At 41.5% G+C, this 24,120-nt stretch overlaps 2 protein-coding genes across 3 annotated transcripts in view; both read left to right on the top strand.

Annotated features, from left to right (window-relative positions):
* Positions 1 to 11,833, top strand: part of Gfrl (Glial cell line-derived neurotrophic family receptor-like) — a 143,592-nt gene extending 131,759 nt beyond the window's left edge. The window contains exon 18 of the mRNA XM_089595495.1: positions 11,556 to 11,833. Within this exon, the coding sequence (XP_089451621.1) occupies positions 11,556 to 11,768 (213 nt within the window). The 3' untranslated portion in view covers positions 11,769 to 11,833. The remainder of the gene's footprint in view (positions 1 to 11,555) is intronic.
* Positions 11,834 to 17,950: 6,117 nt separating this feature from the next.
* Positions 17,951 to 22,509, top strand: HisCl1 (Histamine-gated chloride channel subunit 1). 2 transcript variants are annotated; one of them, XM_023392522.2, is made up of 8 exons: positions 17,951 to 18,110; positions 18,294 to 18,425; positions 20,046 to 20,226; positions 20,301 to 20,527; positions 20,616 to 20,698; positions 20,772 to 21,083; positions 21,763 to 21,968; positions 22,259 to 22,509. In XM_023392522.2, the coding sequence occupies exons 1-8, from the start codon at positions 18,037 to 18,039 to the stop codon at positions 22,433 to 22,435; spliced, it is 1,392 nt and encodes a 463-aa protein (XP_023248290.2). In that variant the 5' UTR covers positions 17,951 to 18,036; the 3' UTR covers positions 22,436 to 22,509. The 2 variants fall into 2 exon arrangements, with proteins under 2 accessions (XP_023248290.2, XP_023248291.2); XM_023392523.2 differs by lacking the exon at positions 18,294 to 18,425.
* The last annotated feature ends 1,611 nt before the right edge of the window (positions 22,510 to 24,120 follow it).

Genomic DNA, 24,120 nt, shown 5'->3' with positions numbered 1-24,120 from the left:
CCAAAAATCTCGACATATTTCAAGATTTATGTTTTTTTAGCAGTCCGAGGGAGAAAAACATAAATACCCGATAGAGAGAGAAAAGAACGTACAGAATGAACTTTCGTCATCCTCCGGATAAGCAGAGATAGCACCTGTATTTCTTTTCTTACATTTACCCCCAAAGTAATATTCTTCTCTCTCGCTACTATTTAGTTCCAAACTCACTCACTTGTGGGAACGAAATAAGACACATGTCAAACTACTGGATGTATTAACTCACAAGAAAGCCAACAATGGGGAAACATCGATTCGGAGATTATTACGCATCGCCCAGGAATATATGTGGCAGTAGTAATGACACTTTCATCTAAGCTCAAGCGGAGTTACCGCTAGAATCCAGCGATCGTGAAGCAAAATGTGTATAGTTACTTTTTTCGCAGGGGGAAAAGGAGATCCTTACTAAAGTGATGTCTATCTTTTCGTCTCATCACAATTGTACCGTAGAAACGTCTTCCATAATCACAAAACTTTTAGGAACAGTATACTTCGTTTCCCACCCACTTGGGGCTGCATCTGGGTAAATCAAAGTGACGCTTATGGTTGTTAGCTCAGTCCACGTGCAGCTCTTAAAATTACCGCCCCTCACGGATCGGCGATTCGTTTGTCCTCCCACGTTTTAAATCAAAGACAGTAGTGGAGAAGAAGGGAAGCAGCTTCTCGAAAGTAGAACATAGATCTCGAAAAATACTTAAAGTACCATAAATCTCGTCAAGCATATTTATGAAGGCAAAAAAATGCAAAGTTTGCAGGTGCAAGAAAACTTGCTGCTGGACACGCGTTGGTGGAAAAGTTCGTCAATATGAAGGGAAAGGAGGAAAAGCCGCTTTTCGCGAAATCGATCGCTGCGACCATTGTACCTCATCCCACTCAGCTTTTACCATTTCCTGATCCTCTTTTCGCGTTTCTGTTTTTGTTGAGCAGCTTGGCTCTACTTCGCACCTTCCAAGTCTTTTTTTTTTTTTTTTTTTTTTTTTTTTTTTCAATTGAAATTAAAACAGATGAGCTGCACTGGAATTCATAAAGAAACTTATAAGTCATCATTGTCCTCTAGAATTAACGAGTTTACAGTTTGATGGGCCAAGAGATTAATTGAAGTTCCCAACTCAATTACCATCGCCCTACTTTAAATAAATGGATACTGATTGTTCCCCGCTTCATTTACTTTTTTATTTATCTTTTCGTACAATATCTTGAATTGTAGTTATTTATTTATAAGCACAAAAATAAAAAGAAAAAATAACTTTAACGCAAATCAATGAGAAGGCTGTCCCCTGAGAACGGGAAAAACAAAAAAAGGAACTATAAGAAAAAACGCGGTGATTACAGCAGTCGAAGGAACGTACGAAATAAATCGAGAGCAGCCGATAAGCGAGAGAGTCATAGTGGAGACATTTTTTTCCGGGGGGATGAAGCACAAAAGTCGTGGAGGTAAGAAGCACACGTGGATTCTCATCCCATAGATTGTGGGGAAAAAGAAGAATCGGTCGTTGCCACAGTGATCTTCTGTTTCTACAGAAGAAGATGGAGATTCCTCCCTCCCGTTTGCTTCCAAACGATATCATCGCCGAATAACTAAACCCCTTTTTCCTTCTAATGTTTGCTCAACCGAAGAAGAAATAAGAAAAAGTCTCGTCAATCGACGAAGCCACAGAAAGTATAACATAGTGGCAGAGGCAGCTGGTACTTTGGTAGGGAATATATACTTGAAGAAAGAAGTTCAGTCGAAAAGTTGCGCTACCTAAACTTGGTGTCGGTGCATCTCCACATATACAGTTGTACAGTCTTTCAAGACTCCTTGGTGGCTCCACATCCAAAGATGTTAGATTCTCAATTTTGAGACTCTGCATCGCAAAGCCAAGAAAGTTCGTATTCATTTCTTCGAATAAAAATTTTGCTATAAGATCGTGTGAAAGTTTTTCTCTATGTACAATGATGACTTTACCATTGGCTATGTTCAGATATAAGGGTATGCAAATTACGTGCCTTAAACCCCCAAAAAGTCAAATGCACCGTAAAACAGTTTAAAAACGAGGATAAAAAAGGAAAGCAGGATAATCTGAAGGCACACGACGATAGGGAAGTAGAGGATATCGAAATGCAAAATGTGGAGAAGGGTCATTATGATAGTTGATGGGCTTGGAACAGTGAAATCAGTGGAGCAACCCGGCAAAGGGAGGAAAGGGGAAGTAACACAATACAGCTAGGAGAAATAAGGATGGTAAGGAAAGAGAGAGAGAGAATTTACCTTTTTGCAAAGAGGTTACATGAAAATGAATGAAAAGTCACGAAAGAGAACCAACAGCAAAAGAGGGACATGGATCGATGCTCGGGAATGCGGATACAGAAGGTGGGGAGGCGTATGTGGTGGCACCTCCGTTGGCCCAATGCCAGATGTGTGCCTATGTACCCCTTCTCACCCCCACATCATCTGCTTATCGCATATCTATGTGGAACACCTGCCACGAGGCAGTGCGCAGTTGACGTCCCACACCATCTTCCGAGGGTCCCGCGCTTGATTTGTGCCATCGACCAAACTATTTATTTGCATCCAAATGTTTATAATCCTAAGGAGCTCATTGAGTTTATTTTATTGTCTTCTTGGGCTGTACAATCTCAAGTTATCATGAGCCAAATTAATCATAGTTCAAGGAGTTTCCCTCCAAGAGGAGAAGACACGACAAACCTGCCATTGACACTTGCAGCCATTACGAGAAAGGAGCCATTACCGAAGTGGTAACGTGTAATGTGGAAGCACCCGTTCTTCGAGATCTGTACCTTTTGCGCCGCCCAACTACCTATCACATCGTCCCAAGGACCAAGAACTTGAAAGTTACCAAGATCAGAGGAGATCAACTGGATAAATAAAGTGTAACTTCCCAACAACTTGACCATCTTCGTAATTTTATATTTGAGAGATATATGCCATGTATAAGTGAAAATCATTTTCAATTGCACAACCGGACTGAGCGGATATCATCAAGATCTGCATAACATAGGAGCTGGAAGGGATTGGGGTTGGGGGAGTTGGTGGATTATCCGAAAAGCACAGAGGCTGGACCAAATACCGAATTCGAATTGGAGTTTCCAAAACTGCCGTCGATAATCCAATAAAATCTCTTCTCTCTTTTTCCGAGGACATTTCAAAGTTGATTATTCACAATCCACGGATCAGTGACACCGGATTTTTAGCCATTTTAAATTCATTGAATTTCGATCCATGTCCTTGTACCTGTACATGTACACCCACAACCAGACTCGAAAAAGCTTTGCCACAAATCTAGTCGGTGATCCAAAACCCAATGGTTGTATCGTATTGTTGAACTCAGATTGAAAAAAAAAACGAAATACTGCAGAGTTCATTTATAGTAAATCCAATTTTTACTAGAGAAAAATAAGAGGAGAAGTGAATGTAGAAGTGCATAAGATATTCTTTAGAGTAATTTCCATGTCCGAGAATAGGAGTTAATTAGGTACACATTCGGGAATAGTACACGAGTCTCGCATGTCCAGCGTAACATGGACTGTCCTACTCTTCCTCTTCCGCTATGCTTCCATCACATACCATCGACGCATTTGATAAGAGGAAGCCATCGATCGACGTACAGATGGGGTATTTCGAGGACAAGTCTCTCTTCTCTGGTACTTTGGGGGACATATCCCAGAGCCTCTAATGAGCTTTTGAGTAGAGAATCCCTCAGTCTCGAGATATTTCGGATTTGGAAATTCCCCACGACAACGGCAACGTCGACTGAGATGATTGAAATTTGCTGTATACTATACGATGAATGCAATTAGACGCTCGGAAATTAATGAGCATAAAGAAATTTTCATCGATCGATTGTAAAGTGAACGTTTGACCTACATCTTTCCCTTCGTATCAGTACTTCATCATCCAAAATTTCTAGGGACCTAAAGGATTTTGTTTTACATTTCTATTAGTACCTCTGTTAATTTAATTAATGAAAACGGCACTCATCCAACAGTGCCAAACGTTTTAGAATTATTATAAAAATATTGTAGTATAGACAAAGAAACATTTCTACAACATTCTTAATTATGTTTATAATAAATATCATTAATAATGTCATAAAAGCATCGGATACTTAAGATGTTTAAGATGCATATTCAAAACATTATTAATAGCTTTTTAGTCCAATTTCTTCGTCTATAATAAATTTTTTTAAAGATGTTACTTAAACATCTGGTTCTACTTCTCTATTTTTCATTTTTGATGCAATCTTTGGCTCCTTAATATTGACAATTACCAGATAATTCTACATTCTCCCTAGAAAGTTTTTTACAAGTTTAAAGTTGACTACAACGTTTACTCTCGTTTACATCATCTTTTGAGGCGGAGCAGCTCGTTAAAATCAGCATTAAACTAAAATTTCAAAAATTTCCATGAATTTCCAAAAACGGAGAGGAAAAGCAAACTCGAGCTGAAATGATTCATTGACTCAGAGAATAATACCAAGTTCTCAAGAAACAGTAAACTTTCCTCGGTTTCCTACCGTAGAAGAGAGAAAATTTTCAACCCCTAGAACGAAAAGTCCATATCGTTTTTCCATCGATATTATAACATTATTTCCGCTTCTTCTACCCACTCCTTCACCAGAACTTCAACAATCTGATCTGAAAAATAATAAGAAGAAAAAAGAATAGGAACATCTTCCTCTTCTTCTGCCGAGCAGATTATTTCCTCGGATTTTCCGAAACGTCGACGCGGCTTATGGATGATCGCGGCGACAGAGTCCCCCCGGAAAGTTAATTAAGCCCACCTCGCCAATAAACTTCGTAACCGGCCATGGCACCATCGCCGTAGCGATCGAATGGGCCACTCTTTTCTTCCATTCGAGAGAAAAGTTTTCCAGCTCCTCCTTTTGTTCGTCCCAGCCGCGTCTTCCTCCTTTGGCTCCGCAGAATTTGGCTGGATAATTTTTTGCATCTCTAATTAGCTGCCCCCATTGTGCGCTCCTATATTACAACATGAATATGCACCACCAGCTCATGGAACGTCCCTTTTCTGTATAGTCATTTTGTAAACGTTTAGAGGAAGAGCTACTATCTCCACGAGCTCGACCATACGATTGTGGAGGAGCGACAGTAGAGGCATAAATTATTGCCACAGCAAAGCGTCTTTTCGCTCGTGCCTTTGAGGGAGTCCCGATCGATGGACTGAGTAAACCTTGTCCTGCGAAATGTTTACTTGGGCAACTCTTCGGGAAGTTCCCGACTCTCGACTGTCCTCTTGTACTCACTACAGGCCATACCAGCTCCACTTTCTGGCACAAATGTTTGGGCGTGTGTGTAAGTTCGGGTTGGCCATCTGCGAAGGGAAACAAACTTCTTTGGCTGGAAAGTGTCTTTTCAATTGAGAAACAGACAAATATTTTCACAGACAGGAAATGATGATGAATTGATGATTTTCAATCTAGTGGGTGTTTGTTTAAGAACAAAAAATAAAATAAAAAATCGGCAGGAGGTACCCTTCAATGGTTGAATTTCACTCGAATCGTGCCATTTGGAGATTGTAGGTACAGCAATTGGTGTTTGGGCAAGTACGAAGCAATCTAGTCGAAAAAACTGTTCCTGAAGCGAAAAAAGCTTATTTAGCCTCGGGGCGATAATCGTCCCCTTCTTTCTCTCTTTTTTTTCTCTATTTTACAGTGCACCGCGTGCCAGTGAAATTGAATGAAAATTACCAAGTGAAAAGGAGAAAGAGAAAACACCGAAATGATAGCTTCTACAAATTTTACTGGGGAATTCGCGGAAAAGGTTTTTTTTACTCCCTCCCTTACCCTCAGCTTAGTCCTATGCACAATATTTACACCTTACATACGTGCATAGATAAAACTGCAGATCCTGAACATTTCAATTTATGTCTCTATGCACTCGTTTTTCGGACTAGAAATTCAACGATCCCATACACAGCAGACATTTTGTGGCTTACGTACCATAAGTATAGGGGTAGGCATTATTTTGAAAATTTTAGATTTCGAACAGGGTGTTTGAACTATTGTAGCTGTTATATTTAATTAAATAATCTCTAAAATACTCGTAGCAGTGGCTTGAAAAAAAAAAAAAAAATTGCTACATATCGTAAGCAATTGTATTTAGTCGGAAAACTGATTTTAAGTTTTTTCAAACGTGTTATATTTTCCATTCATTAATGGAACGTACAGCATTTGAAATCTTTTCACTGCTTTTTATCTTTAATTATAGTTGGCAGTATTTAACATACGCGAATCATATACTTTTCAAGTAGATAGTTTTTAAAAAACTTGTAAGTTCAAAAGTATCCATCATTACTTTCGAATACCCCTACTCGAAAAAAAAAAAATAAATAAAGCGATAGAATAACAACTTTACGCGAAAGTCGAATGAGGTGGTGAGAACAACGAACGAGTCACGAGTCTCGCGTGCCTACGTGACTTAACTTTCCTTTTTTTTTTTCGTATACAGGCATAATAGATTCCTATCTCTTTTTTTAAGCTCCTCGAGTTTATGTTTTTCCAGAGCGTTTCCACATGTATTTAGCAAAATTAGTGTTTGAATTGAGGTAAATAAGACCTATTAGATGAAAGCGATTTAACTTTAAATGGCTCATTTACAGGTTGGAGTGTATCACCTGTAAACAAGGAAATTTTTTCTCTCTCTCTCTCTCTCTCTAATCTCATGTCACACAATTTCACCTCTGAGAAAGTACCCGCGTTCCAAAAAGCCCCGTAAACGAAAAAGATCACGAGGAGTAGAGATGGAGTACGCAGCTTGGTGCATTAAAAAAACTCATCAAAAGGACTCGATTTGTGAAAAATGTACTTGCAAAGCTTGGCTCTCTTATGAAAAAAAAAAAAAAAAAAAAAAAAAGCACGTAAACCTCAAAATGTAAAACGCGGGAACGCCATGTGCTGTATATAAGTACTCGTGTGAGTCAGAGTGGGTATGCACACAAAAGGCGCACCATAATTTTCCGCCTCGCATCGCAGATAGGGTATGTGCGATTTATCGCACGGCTTTGCTTCAGCTGTGTAAGGTACGAACATGCGCTGTCTCGTGGCGAAAGCCGGATGGATAGATTTGGCCGCATAATGTACGGAAAAAAAAAATTAAGAGAGAGAAAATTGCGGCCAAAATCAACTCGAGGTCGTCGACATGCGATACGACCAGAGAATTGTGGTGCACACGCCAAAGGCCACTTGTGTTGGTACATTGCACGTATACGTATAGTGAGTGCAAACATGTAGTATCGAGCGACTCGAGGCCCATCTTACGACCTCGACAATTATCCTTTCTCTCGATTCCCTACCCGCAATTATCCCCTCGACCCCACACCTGTAACTACTTTTTTTTTTTTTTTTTTTTTTCTCTACGTGTGGCAGCTCAGGGAAATATTAATTTTTCATAATTCCACCATCACAACCGGCAAACATAATCGGCCTATCGTGACTCTTTGGTGTATTAGCATATTAAACCAACAATTAATCAATGTTCCTTTTCCCGATAGCAAAAACACGGGGGGTCCATTAAAAAGTCGTTCAACCTTTTGAAACAAATAGTTTTTCTTCTTATGCTCCCAGTGCATTATTTGGAGTATGTAGTTTTATTTTCAAATGTCACGGAAAATCTTGCTGGGAACAAAAATGCCAGACAAGAGATGATGAATATGTAACGCGCGATTTATGCCAAGAAAACGGTAACCCGTGACTCTTTGTTTTACTGCATCCTTATTTTGACTTGCCGGTGTCCTTATTCAAAACAAAGCGCTTACCTTTACATAAATTACAATTCATAAATGATTTCTTTTGTGTTTTTATTTTTTTCTCAAGAGAAGCATACACTTGAAGGAAGCCTCGAGCAGCAAAAATAGAAAACAGGAAAGAAGAAAAAAAAAAAGGATGAAAACTATATTCAGCCAAAAGAGGAAAACACAAGCGGCGTCAGTTCGAGTCATGCAAACGGAGAGTAGAAAAAAAAAAGTTCCGGCCTTATCAATTCGCGCAAAGCCAATTTCCGAAAGCTGATGCCTGCCAGTCCCCCTCCCCTCGCCTGTGCAGCTCCTCTTTAAAAAAGACTCCTCTTAAACATCCGTAAAAGTTTCTCCCTTGTTCGACGCTCAATTATCTTTTCCCCATGCCTCATTCTAGATGGGAAAAAAAAATCCAATTAAAAACGAAGTAAAGAAGGCAACTCGAGAGGGCAAAAAAATGAAGGAAAACGTGAGCGAGCGTTACACGGCTCATTTGCATTTCGTGACCAAGCACGTTTGGTTTTTCTTCTTCTAATTTTTTTTTCTTTTTTTTTTTTTTTTTCTACTTTTCATCACTGTAAAGCCGAGGGGGAGAGCGTACGTGTGTTTCGTCAAAGATCGAGGGAAAATTAGTCAAAATAACTGCGCCGCAAGCGTACCTCAGGACTTTGACGTACTTGCAGCAATTGCTACTCGAGCTTTGTTTTTTTAACGAAGCTCGCTAAAGGATAACTTAAAAAACATGATCACTTTTCAAGTTTTTTCAAAAATGTCAACATAGTACAATCATTTCGTGCAATGGTAGTTTTTCAGTTTGTTTTTTTATTTGTAGAAAAATCATGTTTCATTAAAAATTAATGCTTTAGACTATAAATTTATTGTTTTTTACTTGTCTAAAATACTAAATTATATTTGTATCATTCATTGTTTATTGTTTCAAACTTTTACATTAAATATTCCCACGGATCACATATCCTGTATAATTAGTACATGTATATAATAAATAAACATGAAAGTTAAAGTTTTTTCATGGCATTTTAATGAATTGAAAGTTACGATGTTCATAAATTTATAATTTTACATACCGAGTATTCACGTTTTTCAACAGATATAATATGTGTACATTAAATATTGAATCAACACACCGCGGATATAATCTATTTCATACACTGGAAATATATATACATCACCATATGCTTACAAACAAAAATTACTGTACCAACTTCACATATACGTGCCCTATAACCACGATTTTTTTCACTCCCTTCCCGACTCGTGGCTTCATTTTTTCACTTTTTTCCCTCCGCCCTCTCGACTCGCACTGCACACCACCACGCGATACTCTCTTTACCAGCGGCCGTGTCCCTCTCGCGCTCTATGCACCCTTGCGGCTGGCTCATGCTCTGCGAGTAATTTTTTTTTTTTTTTTTTTTCCACCTCCCCTTATTTGTTTGCTCTTCAGTCGCGTGGCGAAAATTCGTTATCCAACCTGCTCTCGTTGCTGCTGAGCTATATTGTGTGTATATAAGTAGTACCATATACGCACACCCCACAATATTATGAAAATGTCTCCTGACTAACCTCCAGGTCTTTGACGCTACATTTGGTTCTTAAATATTTAGCAGGACTAGAGATTTAAAGGAAAGGAGTACTTAACAGTATACAAAAAAATTGAAACCATCACAAAAAAACAAATTCAAATAACAATAAATTTCATGATAGTCATGTGAGCATACGTGGCTAAGAGCACCACGCCCATCGACTCGGGGGAAAGTTCGCGCGAATGGAGGTCGCGAACGGCTAATCCCACGGGCAGGGGTGCAATTATACCAGCAGTGCACAACTGCTGGGAATGTCCTAAAGACGTTGGGCGGAATTTGTTCGCACCTGAGCTGGTAATGCGCTGCGGATATGTGGAAACCGGACCACCGTACGTTTATGCATCCGCTGGTGGTCACTTTTTTGTGCAAATTAAGCACGTTGTTTGTCAAGTCTCGGGAATTTCGGTCCCAATAGTTGCAGTTCGGTGGTGCCGGCAATGGTTCCTTGGGTGTTTTTTCTTTTCTGCTTCTCTCCTCCTTTTTTTGCCCATATGGTGTTACTGTTAATTGCACTGCAGATACGCGCCAAGTTTGGCTTCGTCGCAACATAAAACAATAAGTATAATAGTTTTTTTTATTTTGATTTGTGGTTCTTTGGGGCGGAGAAATTTCAAGGACCGTATACGTACGCAGTAACTGGATTAAATTAAATTCCCCAGATCTTCTCGCTTCTTTTTTTTTCAACGTAATCTTTTTAATCTCAAAAATACGTGCTCGGCTGTTTTATCGCCAAAAGTTTAATAATACATTTTTCGGCGCAGCTCTAATTCCGTGGCCCACAGAAAACGTTTCGTTTTTACGACAAGATGTGTATGGGTGTAGCCGCGCGCCCCTTTATGAAATCCTCGTGAAAATCTACTTTGTGTTTTCTGGTGCTGCGGAGAACTGGAGCACAACGCGCGTAATGACTTTTAAATCGACTTTTGAACAATTTCTGTTTATTTACACTTACTGCCGCTGAATAATCACTCGCTTGGAAATAATGTCTGGGTAGTAACATTAGTCACCTGCAACGATTAAGTGTGTCAAAAGTTCAGCATACAAATTATCAGGCCATTGTCACACTTGCGTGAGAATAGTTTCTTTTGTAATGTATGTTCATAGCTAACCAACGGCTTGTATTGTATTATTAATTGGAAGGTACGAAGCTCAGGTTCCTTTCTCAGGTGCGTTTACTGAAAATTAGAATGGGAACGTAATCCGCTTTAACTAGCTATTTTTCAAATTAAAATTTATTGAAAAGTTAGTGAACGAAACATCAATATTTTTTTTTTTCTTCTTATACTAAAACATTTAGGATCATTTAAAAATTTTGTATGAAAAACAACCATAAACCAATTTTTTGGCTGCAAGCCTTCGAGATCTTATCTCTGCTCTTTGTTTTCAACCACCAAAACGATTCCCAAAAATACAATTTATTTTTATGCTCTGATATTGTGAAGCAAAGCAAAAAAACTTTGATTATCACTTAAGCATCAAGGTAGAACAGAGTACTCCCTTGAAATTATCCATTCCACGCAGAAAACAATAGGTTTTTCATTCAATTAGACCCTCTCTGATGGACTCACCCTTAAATTTTCGTGAAATGGACTTCCAGTGTGGGGTCGCGACCCCGACTGTACCGAGTAATAATCTCCGCCTGAGCCGATGAATCCAACTCCCCTCGAAATCGCGACAGAAAAGAAAAGGGAGTGGTATACATTGGCAGGGGGAAAAACTCCGATAGACAGCTGCGCCGTAAATTACCGGAGCGGCTCGCTGAATCTTTAATTTCCGTCGCGAATTTTCCCCGCCGAGGTAATGGCTTTTTGTCGCCCTCCAAGAGACGACGCAAGATCAAGGTCGCGTTGGCTGCAATTTCCTCTCACCTGCGAAGACTATTTTAAGCCCGGGAGCTGGGCCGGAGAATGGGATTTTCATTTTTCATCCCTTACGATAATCTTCCAGCGTTATTTTCCACGACTACCCTTGTATGTGCGTTACAAACGTCGGACAGCTGCACTTACAACCCGTGTAAAACAGTAAAAATACAAAGAGGAACCAACACTGACACCCAAAACATAGGCTACACGAGTATAATATGTTGGAGCGGAAAAAAAAAAAAAAAAAAAAAAAAAAAAAAAAAAAAAAACTGAACTGAAGGGTCGCGTGTGCTTTGTTCACAGGAGGAGTGCGCGTCGATGCTGCAGGGCCTGAGCGACAAGATAAACAACCGGCACCACGAGGTCTACACCCACCCGCTGCTCTCGATCTTCAAGATGGCCGAGGTCGAGATCAAACTGCCCCGCGCGAGCTCGGCAACGTCTTCCGGCGCGAGTCCACTGCTCTTTGGTCTCCTGCTCCTCATCCTCGTGTGTAGCCCAACCTCGTCTTCGTGACCACACGGATCGAGGGGTATCCACCCATAGGTACCATCTGCTTTTGCGCCGTTTCATCTTACCATGGCCCGCAACACTCGTTGCCCCATCACACGTCTCTTGTACATACGTTAAGGCTTTACAACATATTGTTTGTATGATATGCGTATATACATATATATATATATATATATAAAATTAAGACAAATATACATACTATAAATACATTGTGGCGAGCAGGATAATGCGTATCGAGCTGTTTGTAAATATAGTTTTGTCCTTACTGGCGATGGATGATTGTGGTCGAATCGAGTGACGAGTGTTACTGTAGACGAGGAAGATGATATGTTTGTGCGAACCCGTTGTTTCCTTTTTTTTTGAAAACGAAAAAAGTACACCCCGTTTCAATAGCTATTTATGTTGGAAAAAAAGAAAACATCTTAGGTAAATCCTTAGTCTTAATCGAAGCATTGGCGCTTATTGTGTGTAATTGAAAAAAAAAAAAAAAAAAAAGCTTATGTACATAATCATAATGTATGTATACGTTGTTGGAAAACGTGACGTTTCGTTGATATTGTATAGATGAGAATGATCGCGATCGCTGCCTGTATGCCATGCGTTTACTGAAAGGTACAAATTTGCATTTAAGAGTCATCTCGCTCGACATCAGTATTACACTTCCACACTTCCTTGTTTGGTCGATCGCGGCATCGAGCTTCGGATGTATGCTTTGGTTGATTTTCAAAAGAGACACCAAGTGCGGGATTTTACTCGTCCGACCTCATTTACCGCAACGGGATGTAACTGATTTTTTTTTTTTTTTTTTTTTTTTTTTTTTTTTTTTTTTTAGAGAGAGAACAGCCAGTTTTTAAATGGGATTTTAAAGGGGTTTTTTACGTTTCGATGGATTTTCATTGTCGAAAGCGGAGGAGAAGACTCGCAACTTGTGAATCACAACCCTCATCCTTGAACTGAAACAAAGGAATGACCTGTTTTTATACTTGTACACACGCCCGTCAATACCAACTGCAAAGTTGTTAAACACATTTAACTTGTACAATTGTTTGAAAAACCTGAGTAATATTAATAAATAATTTCGTTAAAAACGATCTCAAATTAATACACCGCGTTACCGTACGCACGCGAAAAACGCAGTATACTATCGATCAAACTCCCTCGTCTGTAGTGTACACGTACAAACACCACCTCGTCCGTGCGCAGCAAAGCTCGAGGAGATTTTACATTCACCAGCGCTCGTTTTGTACCATCTTTACCGCGTGGAAGAAATTATTCTCCTTCTCTCTCACTTCGGGGATTCCTCGACTGTTCAAAACAGACAACTCATCGCGAATCAATGCTCGCTCTTCGCGTGCACGGTCTTCCGGGAGCACTGCAGCTGGCAAAGTCACGCTTCTCTCAAACAAAGACGGCGGAACTAGAAATAGTATAACAATAAAAAAAAAAAATAAAACAAGACCAGGGGGAGATGGGCAAAGACGCAATGGGCGAGAAGCAGAAACGGCGCGCTGTGCTCGAGAGGCGGAAAAACATCAGGCTTTTTTGCTCGACTCGCTGCGCGCGAAAAGACTCGCCAAGAAAACAACGGGAATAACCCGTCTCTCTTTCCGCGCAACGGCGGGTCATTTATTAGCTGTTTGTTAAAGTTGGGAGACTCCACGTTAAGCTATTTTGACGTACTTTAGCAAAGAGCAAATCCTCGTGGCATGTACATTTTACCTTACCACCCTGTGAAAATGTGTGTATGCACGGAGCCAATAAAAACAAATATAGAATTTGATGGACGTTTTTGACGAGTCGTTATATTTATATTCATGGCGCTGTTTCAAAATTCAAACCGTTCGGGAATGCGATATCGTGGGGATCGTGGAATTTTTAAAGTGATGTTTGATGCACGTGCAGAAAATTGTCGAACCATATTATGTACTTTTATCTCACCCGTCGAGGACCAGTGGCTCGTTACGTCGCTGGAAAAATGGCACAGGCTCGTCTTTGCTCACACAAACATGTAAGTATACACAGGCGCGAAATTTCACATCCAATAAGCTTAATTCTCTTTCTATAAAAAATTTTACATCCATACTATCAAGTTTTCGGCTCAATATTGTATCCACGCTCTACGTCTTTCCAAATACATTTTTGCGAATCTAAGATTAAAAACGTTCATGACTATAACAAAAATTCAATCGATCTCAAAACTCAAGGTTTTTCCGTCCTTCTCTGACAAAAAGTACATATACTCTTCTCATTATTACTGAACTACTTGCTTTTTTAATACAAAAAAAAAAATAAAAAACAAAACAAAAAAGAAAAAATTAAAGTTGACTACTATAATATTATGACGTAACTACAAAGTGAAAATCGTTGCAAAAGCTATTACCAGTTAAAAAACAAAGACGTCGCACACACGCCCACACATCCGTCGTGGTTAGCCGAAGCTGAAGAAAAAACACTCGTCGATCACGAGGGAAAAGGACGAGCCTGAGCCCTTGTAACATATACGTATACAGCCTTACCTCGCCCTCCCACGAGTGGCCGCACACTCGCTCATCGCGCGGGTATCGGACGTGGAGGGGAGCTATCGGAGAAGCAATATCGTACAAAGTTTACGATCCGCGGACTCGCCGCGGCGCTCGAGATAACAAATGTAAATTTAACGACACGCGCGTGTACCTATGCATATACCCTTTGGGTGTACGTTGCACCCTGAATCCGCACTCGTGTGGTCATAGGGAAACGCAGGTTTTACATATACATACACATTGCGTCATGTACATAGTGTTGTATATATCACGTAGTATGGAGCTGATCGAATCGAGGGTCTCTTGTGTAATTATTTTTCCACCCTTTCGTTATCCTCTTGTACCCCTCGCCTCTGCTGTACATATATTATGTGTATATCTTCGATTGATTCTCGAGTCGGCACGTGCGCGTCTCACGAGGAAGCGCGAGCTTCGCCGCGCGATGCGGCGTGTTATACATATCACGTTGTTTATGCAATTGTTAAAAAGCGCGTTGTATTGTTTACGTGTGATGGATCGTAGGAAGGCGTAAAAGTGAAGATTGTACAATGTATATAAAAGAGAGTTAAAAATGTTTGTTGCATCGAAGGTGAAAACAACGCGTCAAAGTGCATTATACGTTAATTGGAGCGTGTGTGGAGATAAAGTAGTCGAGTGGAAGGTTAATTTGGTGGGCGGATGGTTTGACTGCGATTTTCGATGTAACGTGTTGTACAAATCTTTTTCTTTTCATTTTGCCACACATCGAAGACAAAAGAAAACAAAAATATGCATATCCGTATATACATGTATCGACGCCTGCGAGCTCAAAAATAATAGTACCTTATGCGTGCGTACATCGATCATATCCACCGTGTGTATTCCAATTGTTTTGAAAGCGAAAAAAGATCGGTAAAGTGTGCCGTCGAAGCTTATACGTTTTTACTTTGCTTTTCATTCGTATGATGGGAACAAGGGAGTTATTTCAGTTCCATCGAAACAGAAGCAAGACCAAAGAGCCAATGTATCCCACGGAGCACGGGACGAATCCGAAACCCGCCTCTGGCGTGGATAACGGCACCGATCGCGCTCGAATACCTTTTTTTACTCGTCTTTCATCGCGTATCCGGTCAAAGAGCCGCGGGAGCAGCCAGATCGGATTAGGGGTGGAGTGAAAAATCCACCGACGCGACAATGTAAATACAGAGAGCTGATATCGTACTCCCGCGCGAGCATTTTTTTTTTTTTTTTTTTTTGCTCTCGAGAGGGTCAAAGCGAATCAACCGTGCAAATGAGAAGCCGCGCGCGGACCACGCGCTGATTACAGTGCCGGTTTTTGTTTCCGGTGACGGAGTCGAGTTCACCCGCGTGGATGGAAAGCAGATTTTTTTCCTTCGATGCGACAAAGATTAAACCTTTCCGGTTCAACGGTTCGATGCAAATATTCGGAGGATTTCAATTTCGAAGACGGTCCCCTGGTATACACGAGGGAGAACCGGACTCTTTTTTTTTTTTTTTTCATACTTCATTTTTCCGTAGCAGTGCTCTTTATTAATGAAGGCGCGAGGGAAAAATCGATCCGCCTCGTTGATCCCACGTCCGACCGAGCGCCGACTCGTACTACTGATTCCGGGGATTTCGTGCTTCGACGCCCCGTCATCCGGGATAACTTATTTCTTCCGAGAGAGTTTGTTATTAGCTTCATTAGCAGTCGTTCCGTGCTTCGTATGGTACACGAGCTCTCGGGAAACAGGAGGCGACAGTAATACCTTGTGTTGTATTATTGTTGTTTTTCTTGTTTTTATATAAATTTCGTCGTATATCTTGTAGTCTTTTCATGGAATACCAAATCAAAGTAGTCCGGAAGGAGAAGGACATTGTAAAGGGTATTGTTTTTTGTTTCTTATAATGATACGCGTGAACTTGTATAATTGCGATGCTTCCCGTGTGAAATTTGTTACGAAAAAAAACTACGTACATAAATATATTCATATGAAAAAAAAAAAAAAAGATGTAATGGTTAAAAAATCCAACAGCATATCAGGAGTCCTCCGAAGGACGGGCTAACGAACGTTGATTTCAACTGTTATAGTCCTAATTGTAAAAAAAAAGGCTCACACTAAATTTATTCATTTACGAGTAATAAATAAATTGTTTATATATGATTACCAATTTCGCCTTGTTTCATGTAACACCTGCTCCGTTCGTTGCACCATTGAAACCTAGAATCCATAGTGGAAAAAAAAACAAACACGATTTCGCTCTTGACTTATTGGGACAGAGTAAACAACGGAACCGAACGGAGTTTCGCTCGTTAAACATGCAAGAGGGAGAAGGAGGCCTCGGGTGGGTTTAAAAATAGAAAGCCCAACCGAGTGCGTCTGCAGCCGTCGTTAAATATAAACTAGAGAGCGCGCGGGCGCCCCTCTGGTTTGATGACCCGAAGAAAAAAAAGGGGTGAAGGGTCAACCATCGATTAATTCCCTCACAGCCCCTCTTTTACCGCTCGTCGACCACTTACCGTCTGCAGTTAACCGTACTCACGGGGGGTAAGAAAAAGCTCTGTCCCATCTGCTGCGGGAAAAAGATTACTTACCATCAGCTGGAAAGCTCCCGAGCTACAAGTCCGACGATCTTTTTCAATCGAGGGGTCGCTGGTTTCATCGATTCAATCGAACTACGCGAATAGCCAGCGGAATCGATGCCAATGTACACGTATACGTGGGGGGAAACACTTGCCGCTAAATTGAATTCCGTGCGATTTGCAGGGCTGGAAATTAAAGTCGACGCCGTTCTCTCGCAATAGCGAGTGGACATAAGCGCCACCTCGCCTATATACCCCCCCGAGGCTTATGCAAGTTACGAAACAAGGCGTCGCGATGAAATGCAAATGGAATAAATCATGCAAATCGGCAGACGAGCCATGATACCGACAACAAGATCCCGGGGGAGGTCGGATAAGCGATTGTCACTCCCGCGTTCGGCAATTGTGTTTGACGCAGCCTCGCGTCGACTTAACTCCCACGTAAGACCCGCACACAGCCTTTTGGCTCGAGAAAAGCCAGGACCTGGATTAACCCCCCCTTTTCCCCTTGGCACCGTCTCACCGTTGACCCTTGAATGGCCAATACACCCATTACGGGAAAAATGGCCGCGCCACGTAAAATACCCACACTCGCACGTTCCTTCGATGTAAAGTTGACTCGGGTGTTCGCGTGATGAGGGTCCGCGGTGGCGTGTATATACACCTCGCTCGGCGCTTTTCCCTCCCGCTCGATGAAAGAGTAGTAGGGCTTAATCAGTTAGTCGATAGGGAAATTGGCTTAGAGTCGGTTCCTCCCCCACTCGACTGTCGCGGCTGGGACGGCAGAAGCCGTGGCCCGAGCGTGTACTCCGTGTCCAGCCGAGGTGCCGTCGCGAGCGGTGTGCGTATACATATATACATATATATGTGCGTTGTTTCAACCGTCTGGTACTACGCTGCCGGTAACATGCGGTACAAGTAGGCCCATTGGTACCAGTGAATCATTTGCCGGGCGATCGGTTACTCCGCGATTTTTCCACTTTTGGCCGGGAGGATGGAGGAGGACGGGTCGGCCGTCGCATAGTCCTCTCGAGTAAGCGCGCGACGGGGGGCGGGAGGGGGGGGTGGGACCGGTCGGGGTTGAGGATATGTGCAGCTGATCGGTAAGCTCGGGGATTTGTAGGGCCAGCGTCGCGATGGATAGGAGTGCAGGCCAGGGTTTTTCGTCGGAAATCACAGCGCAGGCATGAGGAGACTTTCCCTGGCGGTCGTATGCTGCTACCTCTCTACCTTGTTGGACATGGCAGCCTTTCAGTATCCGTGAGTACATATATTTTTTTTCTTTTTTTCCTTTTTTTCTTTTTTTTTCATCGTTGCTCCCATCTAAATTGTCCACCCATAAATTCCAATATCATGGAAATGGATCGGCCAAAAAGTGGAATAATTGATTATCATGGAAAAACATGTTGTTTTTAAATCGATTGTTGTTGCGTGTGTGCTCAGCGACAACTTGTATGAGGCCGTCCTCTCCACGGAGGTCGAGGGTTGGCACTTTAAGGTCAATAGCCTAGTCTCACGTACGATTCGACTTTCGGCGAGAAAACGCGGCTACCGCTTTTTTCCCAAGATCGCAAGGTAAAGGCGCCCTCCGGCGCTACAAACAATTACTTTCGATGTTTAACTCTCTCTCTCTCTCTCTCTCTCTATTTTTGTGTTCACGTATATTGAGTGAAATATGTATCTCGCACGTTTTTTTCGTATCGAAAATTAGCATTTTTACATTTTTTTTTCTTTATACATGTTAAACTTTGATGTGTTGAATTTTGTTATTGGCTTGATTGATCGTTCACGCACCTGCGAATGGCATACAAAGGAAGTACGCGTACCGGTTTTTTCATCGGAGGTCGAATTTGAATTTGGAAAAAAAAAGTACGCGTACGTTTTTCTTTTGCAAAATGCAGTTTATGCTGTACCACCAAACGGGTAAAATGTACGCGTACTTCTTTTGAATCACTTGGAGCAAACAAGGCATGCACATGCACAGTACACCCCACACTCGCATATATAATCCTTACTTTTAAGGAAAAAAAAAAAAAAATTGTTACTCAGTAGGGCGAGATCAATTGGAATTTCGCACATTAGTATAACTGTATACTCTCTTAGCATGAATGAGAGCAAATCTTAATTGAAAAAGTGCAAAACACGCCGGTGTATGTTTTATTCAGTAAACATTGACAAACTTTTTCAATTCCACTAGAATTTTTTTGTGTCAACCGACAAAATTATCGCTCTATTTTTCTCCTTATTCAGATTAAGAGTGTATCACGTATACGTGTAAAAAAAAAAATAAAATAAAATAAAAAAGTGGGGAAGGGGAGGATGGTGAGGGTGTGAAAAGGGTGTGAGAAATCGTAACGAGAGCCCGGCACTCTTCTCCCCCCCGCCCTCTGGTCGGTGTTATTAATGAAGTTTAACGGCAAGTACAGGGAAAGCAAAGAAACGTCGTTGGATGAACTTTAGGGTATGCACAGCACGAAGAGACCTCTTATGGCTTCTCCTTCCCGATATTGCTGTTTCATCGGAATCGCTAATATTCGATCTATACGAGCGCATCTCCCCCCCCCTCTTCTTTGCTTACCCCCCACCCCTCGTGTATTATGTATTTTATATTCGTAGCTCCGGAAAATCTCTCGAGGAGGAGGGTTTTATTACTTTTCGACTCGAACATCTATCGACGAGTAACGACGTTGATGCCGAAACGGTGATTAATGGATCGTGTGCCATCAGCACCGCGGGTTAATTATACCATCAGCTTGTGTGTCCAATCCTCGTGTACGTATACACGCGATATAATACGCTCAAACGGAATAATATTGACGTGACTCGGTTAATGGGATCGCGTTGATCGTATATATATATATACTTGCGCTGAAAATTTCACGAGATACGTAATAGTTCTCCCGAGTAATTGACAATCTCATACGGCGTAACGATAATGGACAGCTTGACGCGTGTATTCGTGTCGGATTTTCTCGAGAAATCGCATTTTTTTTTTTCCTCTTAATAACATTACCGCCTGATCACTGTGAATCTTTTTTATTTTGCCATTGAATGGATTTTTGGAAATTGACGATGAACTGTACACCCGCGAGTTTTAATCAAAAAATCGTCGTGCATATCAATTAGTCACTCGTCGAGTGAAAAAAAAAAAACAAAAAACAAAAAAAAGAAACGACTAAAAATAAAACACCGTAGAGAAATGGAAAACACAAAGGACTACGGCAGGAAGGAGGTCTCGCTGTCCCTGAAAGACATCCTGCCGATAAACCCGAAGAACTACGACAAGCACAGGGCGCCAAAGTTCCTGGGCCAGCCGACCGTCGTCTACTTCCACGTGACCGTCCTCAGCATAGACTCGATAAACGAGGAGTCCATGGTGCGCTCAACCGTAACCCTCGTAATTTTTTTTTTTTTTTACATTTCTTTAAAATTCCCCGATCGATCGAGCAGACGTACGTGGCGGACATATTTCTCGCGCAAAGCTGGCGGGACTCGCGACTGAGGCTCCCGGAGAACATGTCCGAGGAGTACCGTATCCTCGACGTCGACTGGCTGCACAACATTTGGAGGCCCGACTGTTTCTTCAAGAACGCCAAGAAGGTCACCTTCCACGAGATGTCCATACCGAACCACTACCTCTGGCTCTACCACGACAAGACTCTCCTCTACATGTCCAAGTGCGTATGTCAATACTGTAGGGGTTGTTTTTGTTTTTTTTTTTTTTTTTTTCATCATTTCATATGGTTTTATCCATCCGTCCCGCAGATTGACGCTCGTGCTGTCGTGCGCCATGAAGTTCGAGTCCTACCCCCACGACACCCAAATATGCTCAATGATGATCGAAAGTTGTGAGTCTCGAATCATTAGGAATAAGTACATACCGATCAATCAAACAAACAAGTGTCGTTTTTTCCCCCTCAGTGTCGCACACGACGCAGGACCTGGTGTTCATATGGAACGTGACGGACCCCCTGGTCGTGAACCCGGAGATCGAGCTGCCCCAACTGGACATAGCCAACAATTACACGACCGATTGCACGATCGAGTACTCGACGGGGAACTTCACCTGCATCCAGATAGTGTTCAACCTGCGGCGTCGACTGGGCTACCACCTATTCCACACCTACATACCCTCGGCCCTGATAGTCGTCATGTCGTGGATCGCCTTTTGGATCAAGCCCGAGGCGATACCCGCGAGGGTCACCCTCGGCGTCACTTCGCTACTCACCTTAGGTATAATATGTCACACGTCAAACGAAACATACATATATTATACAAAAAAAAAAAAACATATACAATCAAGAGAGAGAGAGAAAAGCGCAGGTAATGTAAACACCTATGTGTGTGTATAAAAATGGTCGATAAGAAGAGGGAATCGCGTGATCAAGTCGAGCGTGCGCGTGTAGGTGCGTACGTGTGTAAATAAGCGAGGAGAGAAGGGAAGGGAGAGAAAAAAAAAAAAAAAAAAATACAACACGTTGCAGGGAAGCCGTACGAGAGTCCTTATAGCGTATATACGTGGGGTTTGCGTGTGTATATACACATGTATACGTACATGTACGTATCGGCGGTATGGGCTATAGAACCGCGATAGAGATACGTTATACGAAGGGGGAACGTAACAACAGATCGCGTATACGTGTACCATTGTAGCTATGGTCTCTCTCTCTCTCTCTCTCTATTCAGATTTGATTCGAGCGAGAGATTGTTGACACCCGCGCGATTGTGGGACGCTTTTCTCGCATTCTCTTATTCGAGGGATGTACACATCGCGCGGTCGATCTTTCATTCCTTTTGTACGACCCTCCCCTGCGACGATGCGCCGCGTGAAAATGTACATGCATATACATTACCCTCGGGGTTGTAAAAAGAGCTAAACACACCCACGTTGTAATAATTACGATTATTCCAGCTACGCAAAACACGCAGTCCCAGCAGTCGTTGCCGCCTGTGTCGTACGTCAAGGCGATAGACGTGTGGATGTCGTCGTGCAGCGTCTTTGTCTTCCTCTCGCTCATGGAGTTCGCCATAGTCAACAATTACATGGGGCCCGTCGCCACCAAGGCCATGAAGGGCTACTCGGACGAGGACCTCCGCGAAGCCATCGACGAGTTCAAGGTATATCATGCAAACATTTTACACTCCCTAATCGTCTACGAGTGTCGGATGGTAGAGAGACGGGCTCTTTGCCGATCTTTGCTGTTACCGATGCGCATCGGAATAATCGCCAGGATTTATATGTGTGACGATACGTATGGAAAGTAAGAAGGGTAAAATATACCACTGAGGGGACCCATAGTCATAGAATGATTGACGTTGCATATTTTTTTAAATGAAAATCGCAATAAAAAGAAAAGTCTCTTTGGTTTGTTTTTTTTTTTTACGGCAACGATGCAACGACCGCATAGACGCCAATGAGGTCGGAGTCGGAGCGAAGCAGGAGCCCGGTGCGGCCGGCGACGGCCCAGTACGACACCTGCTGCGGTGGCCGGGCCATAGCCATCTCCATCGACAAGGTATCGCGCTTTCTCTTCCCGTTCGCCTTCCTCATCCTCAACATCGTCTACTGGAGCACCTTCCTCTGAACGCCAATCTCCGACGACCAATGGAACGTGTGTTGTGCGGCTGTTGTTTCAACGATTGGACTTTTTTGCTCTCTCTCTCTCTCATCGTGTACATTGTATAACTATGTATATTCAAGGCAGAGGTTTTTCTTTTTTTTCTTTTTTTTTTTTTTTTCTACTGTGTGTAACACAGAGTGCCCGGTGTTTCAACTCATCGAAAAATAGTGTAGGAGTACGGGAATACGTACATTTTGGACAAATTGGCTTTTTCAAAAAATTAAATGCCGATCATTGGGGGGGAAAAAAATGATCAGAGATTCTTTTCTTACGTAATGATAAGTGGCGTTTCCGGGCTGATGAGAGTACATAAGTGCCTCGAGGGGTACATATATATATACATATGACAGACCTTTTATATGTTACTACGCAATAATCGTTATCACAGGTAGAGTAAGAGTAAACAATTTACAAAAGTTGGGATGATTTTTGATGACACTGCGTTGTTGTTAATCCATCGAATAAACTGTACCAAAGTAACATGTTTACAGATTGTCACAATATAAATACATAATATACATTAATTTAACACTTGTCAAAAAAAAAAAATAATAATAATAATATTAGTTGTCGTTGTTGTTGAAATTTTTGATTGTTCAACCCCCGACGATGTCTGTGGAAAAAAAAGCTTTCTGTTTCGTAATGTGTAAAAATGTGTCTTACCTGTTTCGTCTGTTTCTACTGCAACTATAGAAATGTATACATTAAGTCATTGGGAATACAATGTTGAGGAGAGTTTGTGAAAAAAAAGCACCATACGAACGTGAATAAAGATAGTACTTTATTTCGTCATTATTTTCATTCATATATTCATCTCATCGGTTTCATATATGCATTAATAATAAATATACTTCTTTTTTTTTTTTTTTTTTTTTTGTCTTCTTATTCTCGTTTTCATTTTTGTTGCCTTTTGCGTTCGTCGATTATCCCAAATTATTCCGTTATACATAATCGCACGCTTTGCCCCCTCAAATTTGCGAATCACTCAATGATTTTTGTATACGTTTTATCTCTCATCAATAATAATGATAATAAGATATATTACCCCAATAGCGATCGACTTACGATTGACTTACACAAATAATACTAATCATAATAATACACGTCTCCATCTCTTTCGTTACAATTTTCCTATACTCCCTCCTTTGGCTCGCATACACATATATATATTGCAACCTCCACCGACGATACCTCGCTACGGTGCGGGTGTGTATATTTTTATATACAACTCCTTCGACAAATCGCGCGCGTGTATATTTTACTGTTTGGTCATTTCGACGACGACAAACCAATCTGCTCTTGACTAGAATACCCTATTACCATAATCATCGTAGCTATACGATTTTTTTTTTTTTTTTTTTTTTTTTGTTAATGACTCGCGTTCTCAGTCGTCGTTATATCTATAGTCGCGATAGATGCACACATCTCTTTCTCATCTGAGAGCCCCAAGACTATTTTTAATACTGCACAGTGCGTTGTCACCCAACTTTTTTTTTTTTTTTTTTTTTTTTGTTGTTGCAAGTCCAATCTTAACTTTCACGCGGTGAGAGAAAAAAGCACGCGTCGTCGTACCCCTCACTTAAAGGTAACTTTTTGACTTTCGAAAATATACGGGTTTTCTCTTAGTATGGTCCACTACCGCGAAAACG

The sequence above is a fragment of the Copidosoma floridanum genome, unplaced genomic scaffold (assembly GCF_036245765.1).
Source record: "Copidosoma floridanum isolate Cflo_tuat_1 unplaced genomic scaffold, Cflo_Japanese_pri ptg000025l, whole genome shotgun sequence".
Lineage (NCBI taxonomy): Eukaryota > Metazoa > Arthropoda > Insecta > Hymenoptera > Encyrtidae > Copidosoma > Copidosoma floridanum.
The sequence above is the reverse complement of the archived record's forward strand: the minus strand, read 5'-3'. Positions and strand labels throughout refer to the sequence as shown.

What these genes read in the sequence shown, in the direction of transcription:
- HisCl1 (XM_023392522.2), top strand. Translation starts at nt 18,037, where the DNA reads ATGAGGAGACTTTCCCTGGCGGTCGTATGCTGCTACCTCTCTACCTTG. An exon ending in TTTTTTCCCAAGATCGCAAG is followed by an intron (nt 18,426 to 20,045) that starts GTAAAGGCGCCC and finishes AAAACACCGTAG; the next exon opens with AGAAATGGAAAACACAAAGG. An exon ending in CTCAATGATGATCGAAAGTT is followed by an intron (nt 20,699 to 20,771) that starts GTGAGTCTCGAA and finishes TTTCCCCCTCAG; the next exon opens with TGTCGCACACGACGCAGGAC.